Source organism: Schistocerca nitens, chromosome 5, assembly GCF_023898315.1.
Source record: "Schistocerca nitens isolate TAMUIC-IGC-003100 chromosome 5, iqSchNite1.1, whole genome shotgun sequence".
NCBI classification, from domain to species: domain Eukaryota; kingdom Metazoa; phylum Arthropoda; class Insecta; order Orthoptera; family Acrididae; genus Schistocerca; species Schistocerca nitens.
The window spans coordinates 232,393,082-232,406,480 of NC_064618.1; the positions used below are offsets into that span (position 1 = coordinate 232,393,082).

General features: G+C 37.1%; 1 protein-coding gene across 4 annotated transcripts in view; it reads left to right on the top strand.

The window, feature by feature from the left end:
* The first annotated feature begins 1,785 nt into the window (after window positions 1–1,785).
* The window catches only part of LOC126259256 (RUN and FYVE domain-containing protein 2), a 164,630-nt gene continuing 153,016 nt past the window's right edge, over window positions 1,786–13,399 (top strand). Inside the window, exons 1-4 of one of the 4 annotated variants that reach the window (XM_049955888.1) lie at window positions 1,869–2,006; window positions 7,752–8,197; window positions 8,270–8,434; window positions 8,815–8,993. In XM_049955888.1, coding sequence (XP_049811845.1) covers window positions 8,179–8,197; window positions 8,270–8,434; window positions 8,815–8,993 — 363 coding nt within the window. In that variant the 5' untranslated portion in view covers window positions 1,869–2,006; window positions 7,752–8,178. Of the gene's footprint in view, window positions 2,007–7,751; window positions 8,435–8,814; window positions 8,994–13,399 lie in introns of all 4 variants that reach the window. The other 3 variants (XM_049955890.1, XM_049955889.1, XM_049955887.1) reach the window with 3 other exon arrangements.

The following is a 13,399-nucleotide window of genomic DNA, read 5'->3' on the forward strand; positions in this document are numbered from 1 at the left end:
TGCACATATCTGTACAGACTCTGCTCTCATCCCCATACTACAGGTCCATCAGCGCAATTTCTATCAGAGGAAACAGATTCCTCATTGTCAAGAATGGCAAGTGGGACACTGTATTAATCAAATGTCTGAAGTCTGCACGTACAGATGATAGAGCACACCTCACTTTAGTCACTCCAGAACCTGTGGATTGACAGGCACCTTGACCAACAGCAAATGGCTTTGAGCTTCCGCAAAGGCCACATCTTTCTAATCCTTCACCAGTTTTAACAAGCTCTGATTGGTAGGCTAGTGAGGTGCATGTTCCCACAGTGAAAGGGGCTCATATTTTTGCGAAGAGGGCGCCTCATTAAGATGCTAACCTAGTTCAACAGATCGAGCATTCTTGCCAATTGCTAGCTGCTTGCTCGGTTGACGTAAGAATATATGTGGAGGTGATGGCAAACTGACTTCATCACAACTGTCTCAATGCACTGTTGATGCAAATCACCATGAATGGGCTTAGCTGAGTACCACCCATGCGGCCAGTAACAACACAGCTGGTCACCTGCCCCAGAAAAAGTCCACAGGAAGGAAAGAATAAAGTGAGGTAGGCATCTCACTGTTTTGGAATGACATGACTTTCCACTCCTCAAAAATGGATGGGGCTGCTGTGGTGACAGCGACAGATATCGTGTTGTCACTAGTGCCAGTGTGAATATTATCACAGAGTCAGATGCTGTCTCTTTTTGTGTTGTTATCTATGGTGCGAGGGTGCATCATGATATTGTAACGGTGAGTGTATATATTTGAATGCAATATAATTGTATTTTTATTATTCACTGTGTTCTGCATTATAATTGGGGAAACTAATAACCACTCCCATTAGTTCAATAAATTATACAATTGTTACTAACAGCCACTATGTAGACATTTTAAGCACTACGAACTATACGCACAGCTAAATTACTGACATGAAAACCGAAACATTGGGATGGTACTTCGAATTTCAGCCACGGGATGGCAGTCGAAAGACGTTTTTCGGTGGTGAGTGAAGGAAGTGGTATGACAAAGTTACGCGATTTTAACTTTTGTGGCATAGTTAAAAATATCATAGTTCTCAAGTGGCGTCACAGGTATTTGGGTGTTTCTACACGCTATTTCGGTGTCGCGACTGGCGGCCAATTGGCGCCACGTCTGTTGTATATGCAGTTGGTCACGAATTATTAGAGATATGGTATTTGTCGTCCAAGGAACCGAGTACTAGTACTGCCATCCCCCTTTGTCACTACTACCTGCCAAAATGATATTTTGGAAAATTTTAACTCTTCCATTGCTAGTCTGAAATCACTCTGTGTGATCTGTGTTACTAATTTGCTTCTGTTCTCGTTGTTGGACCCACAGTCGTTTAGTTTAGACAGACTGCCATGGTTCTCCTGTCACTTCGTCTAAAGACCCAAAGCAATGGTGCTATTGCAGATATCAAGACGGTTGTTTTCAGCCTTTAAACATGTCCCGAATTCCGTCGCTCATTTGGCTGTTTGACATTGATCTATCTGATGAATGACACGAATTGAGAAGAACGTTCTGTCATAAAACGAAATGGCATGAGGAACGCCAGGCAGTGATAAGTCAAAGAAATGTAAGAAATTGCGTCTCATTGCAGCTGTATTAGTATTTAAATTTAATGAACGCATTAACAGACTTAGACTATTTTTTTCTTGTTTGCTGTGCCGGAATTTTTTTTGACAGGCACTCTCCGGAGGATAATATACTTTGATGTCAAGCAACTTAACAAGATCTCTGACGCTCCAGCTGGTTGACTTGTAAACATTTTAGTTTAAATATGGCGAATACCTGTGGTGAAGGTTTTCCAACATCTCCAACAGACAAATCAAGAAATGAATCCGTTAACTCGTCGGAAGGAAAAAGTTTGTCTCGTTCGTCCTCAATATCTTCTATAAGAGATGAAAAATGGCCCATACTTGTAGTAGCAAGAGGAAGGCCAGGCAGTGTTAAGTCAAAGAAACGTAAGAGTTTAATTCCATTACACCTTGCCGCAATTTTAAATGAATGGTAGCATTTTGAATGAACAATCATTTGAATTGCGTTTAATATTCTCCAAAATATGCTGATATCAGCGAAACATTTTGAACACGGAATCCTAGTAGTCAAAATTTGAGGAATAACGTTATTTTCATGGTACACAGGAAAACTGATTTGTGACTTACCTATAATGTTATAACAAAACCCGTTAGTGTCATAAAATCTCTCCAGAGCTTAATGAATGTGAATGTTATTTTTGAAGTGTTAAACATTAGGCCTAGTAAAAGGACTACTTATGACGCTTCCACTGTCATATTTGACTGTGACATTCTTTGTTCCTGTACCCCTTTTTTCCATGGTGAAAGAATGCTGAAGCTAGAGAGATGTCCTGTACATAAAGAGCTGAACTGACTGACAAATTTTGAGCATCTCAACATGTCTTCATGTACAATAAAACATTAACTGGTGGTTTTGTTTCATGCCATGAATAATATCACAGTGACCATATTTTTCGCCCAACATGTCGAAAATAGATTAAGCTATAATTTGTTTTTCGTTTCAAATGTTGACTTGAGATGTCCCCTGCTTATATCATTAGGAAAAGTGGTTGTGGGCCCACTTTTTTAAAATGTAGTGCAGAAAGCTGTTTTGCACTCAATATTTCTTCTGTTACCCAAGGATTTCTATTAGCCCTTGCCTTTTTACCTACTTGATCGTCTGCTGCCTTCACTACTTCATCCCTCAGAGCTACCCATTCTTCTTCTACTGTATTTCTTTCCCCCATTCCTGTCAATTGTTCCCTTATGCTCTCCCTGAAACTCTCTACAACCTCTGGTTCTTTCAGTTTATCCAGGTCCCATCTCGTTAAATTCCCACCTTTTTGCAGTTTCTTCAGTTTTAATCTGCAGTTCATAACCAATAGATAGTGGTCAGAATCCACATCTGCCCCTGGAAATGTCTTACAATTTAAAACCTGGTTCCTAAATCTCTGTCTTACCATTATATAATCTATCTGATACCTTTTAGTATCTCCAGGATTCTTCCAGGTATACAACCTTCTTTTATGATTCTTGAACCAAGTGTTAGCTTCAGTTTGGATTCCGAGGAAATGTTGGAACACGTGAGGTAATACTAACCTTAAGACTTATCTTAGAAGAAAGATTAAGAAAAGGCAAACCTACGTTTCTAGCATTTGTAGACTTAGAGAATGCTTTTGACAATGTTAACTGGAATACTCTTTCAAGTTCTGAAGGTGGCAGGGGTAAAATACAGGGAGCGAAAGGCTATTTACAATTTGTACAGAAACCAGATGGCAGTTATAAGAGTCGAGGGGCATGAAAGGGAAGCAGTGGTTGGGAAAGGAGTGAGACAGGGTTGTAGCCTCTCCCCGATGTTATTCAATCTGTATATTGAGCAAGCAGTAAAGGAAACAAAAGAAAAATTTGGAGTAGGTATTAAAATTGATGGAGAAGAAGTAAAAACTTTGAGGTTTGCCGATAACATTGTAATTCTGTCAGAGACAGCAAAGGACTTGGAAGAGCAGTTGAACGGAATGGACAGTGTCTTGAAAGGAGGATATAAGATGAACATCAACAAAAGCAAAACGAGGATAATGGAATGTAGTCAAATTAAATGGTTGATGCTGAGGGAATTAGATTAGGAAATGAGACACTTAAAGTAGTAAAGGAGTTTTGCTATTTGGGGTGCAAAATAACTGATGATGGTCGAAGTAGAGAGGATATAAAATGTAGACTGGCAATGGCAAAGAAATCGTTTCTAAGAAGAGAAATTTGTTAACATCGGGTATAGATTTAAGTGTCAGGAAGTCGTTTCTGAAAGTATTTGTATGGAGTGTAGCCATGTATGGAAGTGAAACATGGACGATAACTAGTTTGGACAAGAAGAGAATAGAAGCTTTCGAAATGTGGTGCTACAGAAGAATGCTGAAGATAAGGTGGGTAGATCACGTAACTAATGAGGAGGTATTGAATAGGATTGGGGAGAAGAGAAGTTTGTGGCACAACTTGACTAGAAGAAGGGATCGGTTGGTAGGACATGTTTTGAGGCATCAAGGGATCACAAATTTGGCATTGGAGGGCAGTGTGGAGGGTAAAAATTGTAGAGGGAGACCAAGAGATGAATACACTAAGCAGATTCAGAAGGATGTAGGCTGCAGTAGGTACTGGGAGATGAAGAAGATTGCACAGGATAGAGTAGCATGGAGAGCTGCATCAAACCAGTCTCGGGACTGAAGACCACAACAACAACATTGTTGATGGAGTGGTTCTTTACATTTCATAGATTAAATTGATTGACTAGCTTAACAACAACTGAATATTATCGTGTTTCTACTATTTGTGTCTCAGATAGTTGAATATCAATATTATCTACATTCACATGGGGTACCAGACAACATACTTAATTTACATATAATTGAAAAATTCAGCTTTTCTTTCCAGTATAGGGTTTTATAAATGAGGTCAACAGCTTTCAGATTCTTCTTTATAATGTACTTACAGTTGAATGTATTCGTAAAACCTGAAATAATATATCTGAAAATAACATGTTGGCTCATTAAATATAATCTCAGGGAAATTTTGCTCTTCAGTTCTTCCAGAATAGCTGTTTATGTTCTGGGACATTTATTCGAAACACCATCAGAGTATCAGTAGCAAAATTCATCATTCTGTAATGACTATAGGAGACTTACATTAATACACAAAAAATTGTTTTACATCATCAAAGTGTACTCTTTACTCTGTTAGCCCTGTTAACCCATACGCCCTTTCTGTTTGATTAGTGGACAGCAGCTGTTGTCTCGTCCCTTCCTAGAAATCTAGATTGCAGTGGTGTGCTAATGAGTAGTGTAGCGCAAGGTGTAGGTTAGGTTGGAAGGTGACAATGTGGTTTCAAGTTGCCGAAATCAATTAATATTAATGCGTAATAATGGTTGTGGTAACAGTTTTATCTATAGTAACCCAGTGACTATGTTCATGCCACATGAAGTGCACTTTCCACTGCAAAACTAAAATGTCATGGCAAATTGAGGAAAGCTTTATTACATAACGTGTAAACCTCTGAATATTTTGTACGTACATCATACATAAACAGCAAAAAATTAAAGGCCGGCCACTACACAACTCTTACCATCTCGTCCATTGTTCATCCAGTAAACAAACAATAGCATACTGCTAATTGCCACTACCCATTCAATAGTTCAGCCCCAAAATAAACCATATATTTGTAATATATAAATGCTGGCTTAGTGTTTCATGTGTCTTACTCATTTGTATTAAAGTAATGCAATTTACGCAGACAGTTGAAATCCCTTCTCAAACCATAATTTCACTTGTTTTTTTTTCAGTGGTCTGAAACACTCTCTTCAAACATGTTATTTAGCCTTTGAACATTTATATCTATTACAATTAACTTTGTGGTTCCCATTGTTACGGCTATTGCTACAAGATAAGTTCATGTGAAGAATCATGGTTATAGCGCTTTGGACAAAATGCTTAAATATATGTGACATCCTACCTGGAAAAATGGGTTGGAAATTGGAAAATATTTTCTCTTCAGTCTGCATGTCATATTTGGTGTGTAACTGAAGTAATCACATTACACTACTCTCGCATTTGCTGGGTAGTTTCTGTGTAGCCTCTGCGTATGCACAATGTACAAAATCCACAAACCAAATATAAAAAAGTAAAGTCTTCAAATATGAATAGAAATGCAGTACATAACTAAAATAATGGCCAAAATTAAGACTGAGGGTGACAAGAAACATTAACCAGATATGTTGCTTTCTAAATGAGGGGCTCTGTTCGTCTTCAGGATGTAAGAAGTGAGGAAGGATGTATACAATATTGTGAAAGTTGAAATGAGACACACACAGGATTCTTGTTAAAATACGTACGAATAACGCTGTGCAAGACTTACGGTTGATGTTCCTGAAACTGTAAAAATATCGAGCTAACAAGTGAGAAAACAGAAGTGAAATACTGCCAGAAAAGTTAAAGGAAGAGGCAGAAGAAATAATCATGAAAAGAAGATACTCACAATTTAAGAAATAAAATAGTGAAATGCAAATGAAACAAGTTGTATAATAAGATAAGTGGAAGAATAATGCAGATACTGACAGTAAAATTAAATGTTTTATATGGAAGGGTAGTAACATTATAACAAAGTGACATTCAATGTGGAGTGAAATTGAGAACGTCACAATGGTGTGGCAAAAGAAAAATATCACATATTGAAATCTGTTAATGATGACAGTTGAAATGTTTTAGGAAGCATCTTTCACTTGTAGAAATATGAAATGCAGCTAGTGAGAGCATAGTATTGATGACTAGTATTACCGTTCTTGTTGAACTTGTGGAATCTCTCAGTAGGCTTCATCAGTACCACTCTACTGAAAACTGTAAACTGGCAGAGTAATATATGGATATGCTCTCTGTTAAAATATGTCAGTAACAATCAGATCAACCATGGAACTGTCTTGGATAATGATAAGGAATCATGTGGTTGAATTTACATATTATTGGTGGCCATGAAGTTAAAAACTGAGGAATAGTAAGTCTTACACACACACACACACACACACACACACACACACACACACACACTCTCTGCAAGCCACAATACTGTGCATGGCTGAGGGTCCCTTGTACAACACTACTGGTCACTCCCATTCCTATTCCACTCACAAATGGAGCAACGGTAAAACAGTTGTCCATATGCCTCCACATGACCCCTAATTTCTCTTAATTTGTCTTCATGGTAATGAACACGTGTGGCATTAGAATCATTCCACAATCAGCACAATCATTCCACAATCAGCTGCAGATGCTGCTTCTCTAAATGTTCTCTGTAGTGTTTTGTGAAGAGAATGTCATCTTCCTTCTGCAAATTCCTAATAAATTTAAATGGTGAATGTAATTTTGTTAGTTTACAAATAAAATACCAAGAACTTGTTTGGGGTTGATGCTTTGTTAATTGACAGAGCTGCTTGATGGAAATGCTTGTCCAGCAAGATGGATATACTGACTGATTTACTGCAGCAGAGTGGAAGATGTATCGTAGCAGCTTCTGAATGACAATCTGCTGTTATAAGGTGAGGAATGTAAGAAAAACTGCATGTGCAGCATTCCTCACTGTCACAAAGCCAGAGAAACGTATCACGTGATATTTTAATGTATCATATTAATGATTTTCACTTGATATGTATATGGCAGTGTCCACGTGCACTTTTGGCAATGGCTTTCTCAGCCTGTGTTAATCTGTTGACCAGTTTCTAATATTCAAAAAATCTGATAAGTGTAGGCTGCTATGAAAACAACGGTAAGTGAGTAGTGGGAGATAATCCCTAAATGTAAAGTTAAGGAAAAATATAGAGAAATAAAGTTTTAGTAAAATACACTATTTTCAGATATTAATGTTGTTGTAAAAATATGATTAGGGCCCTATAAGTAGGTGTGCATGCTTCATGTAAGATGACTTTAGTTGTTTGTTTTGTATGATAGCTCCAAATATTTGTGATAGTTTTGCCTACTGATTTAAAGGTAAATCCCTCCCATTCCTTTCCCTTCCAGTTTGCCTAACTATAATTTGGTTTTAAACATTTGTATCTCTGTATTTCAGAAACTTGATTTTTGTATGAGGTGTAATTGTCTGCTTTGGCATGCAATAAAATATTTATTTACTTTTTGTTTGGCTTATTTTTTCCTTTTAAGGAAGAAGACCTGCAGATTAATCTGAAAGGAACAATCCAAATTTAAATTAAAATGATTAGCCTCTGGAATTCAGCACGAACATCTGCTTGTAAGCATTGTGTATTGATCCACTTCCTCAGTGCCATCTGGAGGGGGAAGCTAACTGTGGCAGAAAATCAATAGCTGCACTGTGTGCATTCTGGGAGTTTGCCAGACTGAGGAATTGTGACTCACGTAAAGCTGTGTGGTATTCCACATGTTCCTCTTGAATTTGTTAACTGACATGTGACATAACATTGTCTGTAATCCAATTTTTATTAACCACATCTGTGCTCTGATCAGATTACATATGTAGCCATTTTATGTCTGTCAGTTATGAAAACTGGAAATTTGTAGCTATTGCACAGTAGTGTAGTCTAGTGATTCATGTAGTGATGTGTGTAATGTGATGCACACTGTTATGGTAGGTAAGGGTGCTTCATACATAATTAGCATTCTCCAGTGAACGGGTGGGAGTGCTTACTGTGCAATCATGATAGACCAGGACATGGCTGGTGCCCAGGACACCATCTACCTTTGCAACTTTCGTGTTTCTGTGGATGGCGAGTGGCTGTGTCTCAAAGAGCTTCAGGATGTTGAATTCAGCGTTCCTGATTCTTCCCAACCATCTACTCCTTCTCCTGATGGTCCTTTACCTCTCCTAGGTATGTGTACCTCTGTGTAATATTTCCACTATGTTTGTCATGTGATTAATCTTTTAATAACTGTTTGTGTGTAACTGTTCATGACCATGTTTGTCATTCTCTGACAGTTTCTGTAATTTTATTGTGTTAGTTCAATCCTACTACTGCTTTATTACTAACAAAAGTTGCTTCCTCAGTTATCCTCTGTAGTTTGATGCATTAAATCTGTAACTGTATTAGTTATATTGATATTTATTATACCGTTGCCAAGAATAAATTTTCATGCACGGTCTCAACTATCTGTCAGTCATTTTCATAATACTCAGTTGTTTTGCTTAAGAATTCCTAACTTATCACTTCAAAGTCGAGGAATGGCTTTCCATTTTCTTGTCCTTTTACAGCACGAGATCCTGTTATGATTGAAAGAAGCAACTTGTTGAACATATCAAAACTAATTGTGAAAGAATTGATTGAAACATCACTTAAATATGGAAGAATGCTTGACTCTGATCATATGCCTCTTCAACACTTTTTCATTGTGTTAGAGCATGTATTAAGGCACGGGCTGAAGCCAAAGAAGGTAAGGTACTATATTTCTGCAGGAAAAATTGCAATTGCCGTTACAAAATGAAAAATAATATTTCAGTATTTCATGTACCACATGAATTAGTTCATTGCATCAGTTGTCATAATATTGCTTTGAAATTATTTGTTTTTATTTAACTAACACAGATGTTTATTACATGAATAGCAGTATGACGTGATACCTAATACAGCTGGTTATTATGATGGTGGACGATGGGAGAGTTTTTTATTTTATTTTGAAATGTCATTGATTTCCATTCCATGAAGGTATATGTATGCTGCTACACACAAATCATTGTAACAAGTACTTGAGGTGGCCATTTTTCACAGCATTTATATAGATTTGCGGAGGCAAAAGCCTAGAGCGGGGCATGGCCATTACTTAATTGTTTAGCAGAGTAATGTTGACAGCACTCATTGTGAGGTGTGGTGTCATTACCTAATGAGAGAACAATGAGGAAGCATATATGCTTCAGCCTGACAAGAATAAAAGTACATAATGCCCAGTGTATTTGAAAAACAGTGAGTGTAATCACAAATGTTGACAAGTTAATCACCGTAACTGCAGCTATTAAAAGGCATGATGTTAGGAAGAACTCTGCTAGTAGTCTCTCTTTGTCGTTTGTGTGGGTCACTTTTCCTTTGCCCTGCACCAAGCTACCCTGCCGTTCCAATGATGCAGTCAAATTTTAAAGAACTGAGTTTTTCTTCTTTACCTTACGCTCACCGTAGTATTGATGATATCCTCTGAATAGTAAATTTTGACTAGGAGTGGTGGGTGCGCCTGTGATCTTTTAATGTTGTTGCACCTGATGACACAGCTTTAGGCTGCAAAACCAGTTATGTTTATTAAACAACAATTTTGCCAGCTGTTAACGGAGTTCTTCCTAACATCATGACTGTATTCTGACTTACTACTTGAACTGTTTTGTAACTGTAGCTGAGCTTCTTGTCGTATCATCACATTCGTAGGCTTCACTAACTCGAAATCCAACTGTCACTCTGTAATTGATCCTAGGCCACAGGCTGTGCTACAGATCAGTCTATCACCACTCTCTTCATTCCAGACAAGTTGTAAAAATAAAGGCAAAGCCATGATAGGGAAAATCTAAAGGAATCACAAATAGAATCACAGAAGATAAAATTGTTACAGTTTATGCACTCAGCTACCATTATTAGCCTAAAACTATCTACCTCCTGAAAGTGACACATTGCCAACTTGAGTGTAATCGAGGGAAAGTGCTCAGGCCCTGCAACTCCCAATGTTGGATTTAGATAAAACTAAGTAATTTATCTGAATTTCTGACTCAAAGAACACAGAGAACTTCCAGAGACATTTTCTATAAGGCAGGATCTGAAATCTGCTTTTAATTTCCTTCCATTTGTCAATAATTCTTTATGCCATATTTCTATTATGGGCTTTTCTAAGAAAGAACTGTGATCCAAGTGAACTGTGTAACATACCTAACTCTTTTGGCAGTGCTCATGATCTTGAGTAGCCATGTATAAAATGGGATCAATATGTTAGCCAATCTTTCCTTCCTGACCTTATCAACAGTGTCATTATAGAGACAGAGATCACATGATCCTAGTGATGATGCTTAGGAAAGCTTTGAGAGTAATGCTGGTAAAAGCAGATAAGCAACTGTTGACATCCTACGTAGACAGTGAGTAGACACCATTTAGCTCAACTAAGATGTACACAGAGGAATTATGGGCAAAGTTCAAAATGATTGTAAATCACAGTCTGGAGAAGTATTGTGCTGAGTAAGTGGATCAAGGACAGAAAAGACATACCGTGGTTTAATAACAAACTTCAAAAATTGCTGAGGAAGCAGAGATTGTTGCACTCTTAGGTCAAAAAAGAACATGGAAATGTGAAACAGGTGAAAGTTAGTAGAGATTTATACACTTGTTAAAAGATTGATGCACAAAGTATCACTGTCCACTGTCATACTATAGGGAATGATCTTTCTGAAAACCTGAGAAAATTCTGGTCCTGTGTAAAATCACTGAGCGAGTCGAAGGTTTCTATCCAGTCACTCATCGATCAGTCTGGCGTTTCAATAGAACCAGCAAAAGGAAAGCTGAAGGTCTAAATTTTGTGTTTAAAAAAATCATTCTTGCAGAAGGATCATACAGATGTGCTGTTGTTTGACTATCACACAGACTCCTGTTTGGAGGGCATATAGACAGGCATTCCTGGCACTACGAATTAACTGAAAGAGATAAAAACAGATAAGTCGCCAGGTCTAGATGGAATCCAGTTTGATTTTACAAAGAGTAGTCTACTGCATTGGCCCCTAACTTAGCTTGCACTTACAGCAAATCTCCTGCCCACCACTGAATCCCAAGTGACTGGAAGCAGCACAGGCGACTCCTGTATAGAAGAAGGCTAAAAGAACACTCGTGCAAAATTACAGATCCTTATCCTTAACAACGGAATGCTGCAAGATTCTTGAAACTATTCTAAGTTCAAATGTAATAAATTTTCTTGTAACAGAAAAATGCCTATCCACGAATCAACATGGATTTAGAAAGCATTGCACATCTAAAACTCAGCTTGCCCTTTTTCAAGCGATACCTTATGAACAACAACAGGATGATTTCCAGAAGGCTTTTAGCACAGTGCATCATTGTAGACTCTTAATGATGGTCCAAGGAAACAGAATTGATTCCAAGGTATGTGAGAAGCTTGAAGACTTCTTAAGCAATAGAACCCAGTATGTTATCCTCGACAGCGAGTTTTTATTAAAGACAAGGGTAAGGGTATCATCAGGAGTGCCTCAGAAAATGTGAGAGGACTGCTCATATTCTCGATGTACTTAAATGATGTGCTGGACAAGATACAAGCAGTGAAGGCTCATACGGATGCATAAATCATTCACCATACAGTGGATTAAAGAGTATGTATGTAGATGTTCATAATAATAATGATTTTGAGTTTGTTAAGAACAACTTCTTCTCATTTGTTTCTGACACCATGTCAACATAATTATCTTTCATATACATTTACGTGACTCATGCTGTGATCATTTATGTATCAAAAAAATCTTCCAATCAGAACTTAATTTTTGTAGTACAGATTAAATTAAATGAAGTGCTGGGAGTTGTTATGTTACAAGGTGCATGTTCATTACTTCATGTTACATTAATTTATATGATATCTCAAGAGAAAAAGCACCTCCACATCTTATTTGCATGCAGCCCTCTCTTAACTTACTTTAATGTTGACTCTTTTCTTTTTAATTTCCTGTTAACTAAAAACATGTGCATATGTGCCCCTGTTTCCTTGCCCATCATTATTTACCCAAAACTATCCTCCTCAGATAAAATGAAGCTTATCTTTCATTTGTATGTTGTAGATACGGACAGGATAATTTTTCATAAATAATGCAAAATACAGATTTCAGAAACACAATGCAACATTGACAGGTTTTATGAAATACCAAATGTCTATTAAGTTAATTAGTTTCTCAAAAATTAAAGCATGTTACTGTAAAGTCCAGATTCCCAGCTTTCTAATGGTAGGTGTCAGCACTTCCAAAACTACTGATATAGCTCACTCAAAATCTACCATTACATGTTGTTTTGAGAATTTCAAATATTCGTTATTTTTTGTTAATATGGTTTCCAGAAAAACTAAATACACCTCTATAATCAGGCTATTGCAAATTATCATCTGAATTATAAGTGTGTGTGTGTAATATGGTATGTATAACATTTTGACAGATTTGGGTATGCACAACATATACATGATATGGGTAACTACACTCAAAATGAAAAATGAAGAAAAGAAAAAAAAGTTATTAATAGGAGTGCAATAATGGTGGGTGGGATAGTCTAGCTTGCTTTGTTTCAGGCTGTGTTTAATCTTAGAATAACAATTCGTTTCATGTGTAAAGAACATGGTTCTAGAAGTGACATCATACGAAAATAGCCCCACACTAATTAAATCCCTTTCTGCAATAGTTTTAGTCGCTGATGTCACATTTTCCAACACTTTTGCACAGAAAATCCTACCAAAAATGATGCATTTTTTAGAGATCTTTAATGTGATGCTTTAATTAAACTACATATATTCGTATTACACAGGAATAAATATAAAAACACCAATATGGCAGTTATAATTTTGTGACCACGTAAATCGGTTGGTTTTGTGCTGTACGCAAACTTCACAGGTATCTCACATGACAGGCATTGCACAGTCAATCGTGCTACACAAGATGGTCTGCTAGTTTTATACAAAATTACTTTGTGTTTGCAAGCTAATATCCAGATTATCAACTTTCAACTTATCCTAGATCTTGGGATACATTGCTCTATAAAACTATTACCTGCGTTCAAAATTAAAGACTTTGAATATTGCTTCATTATTGTGGTAAAAGGCGTTTTTTTAAG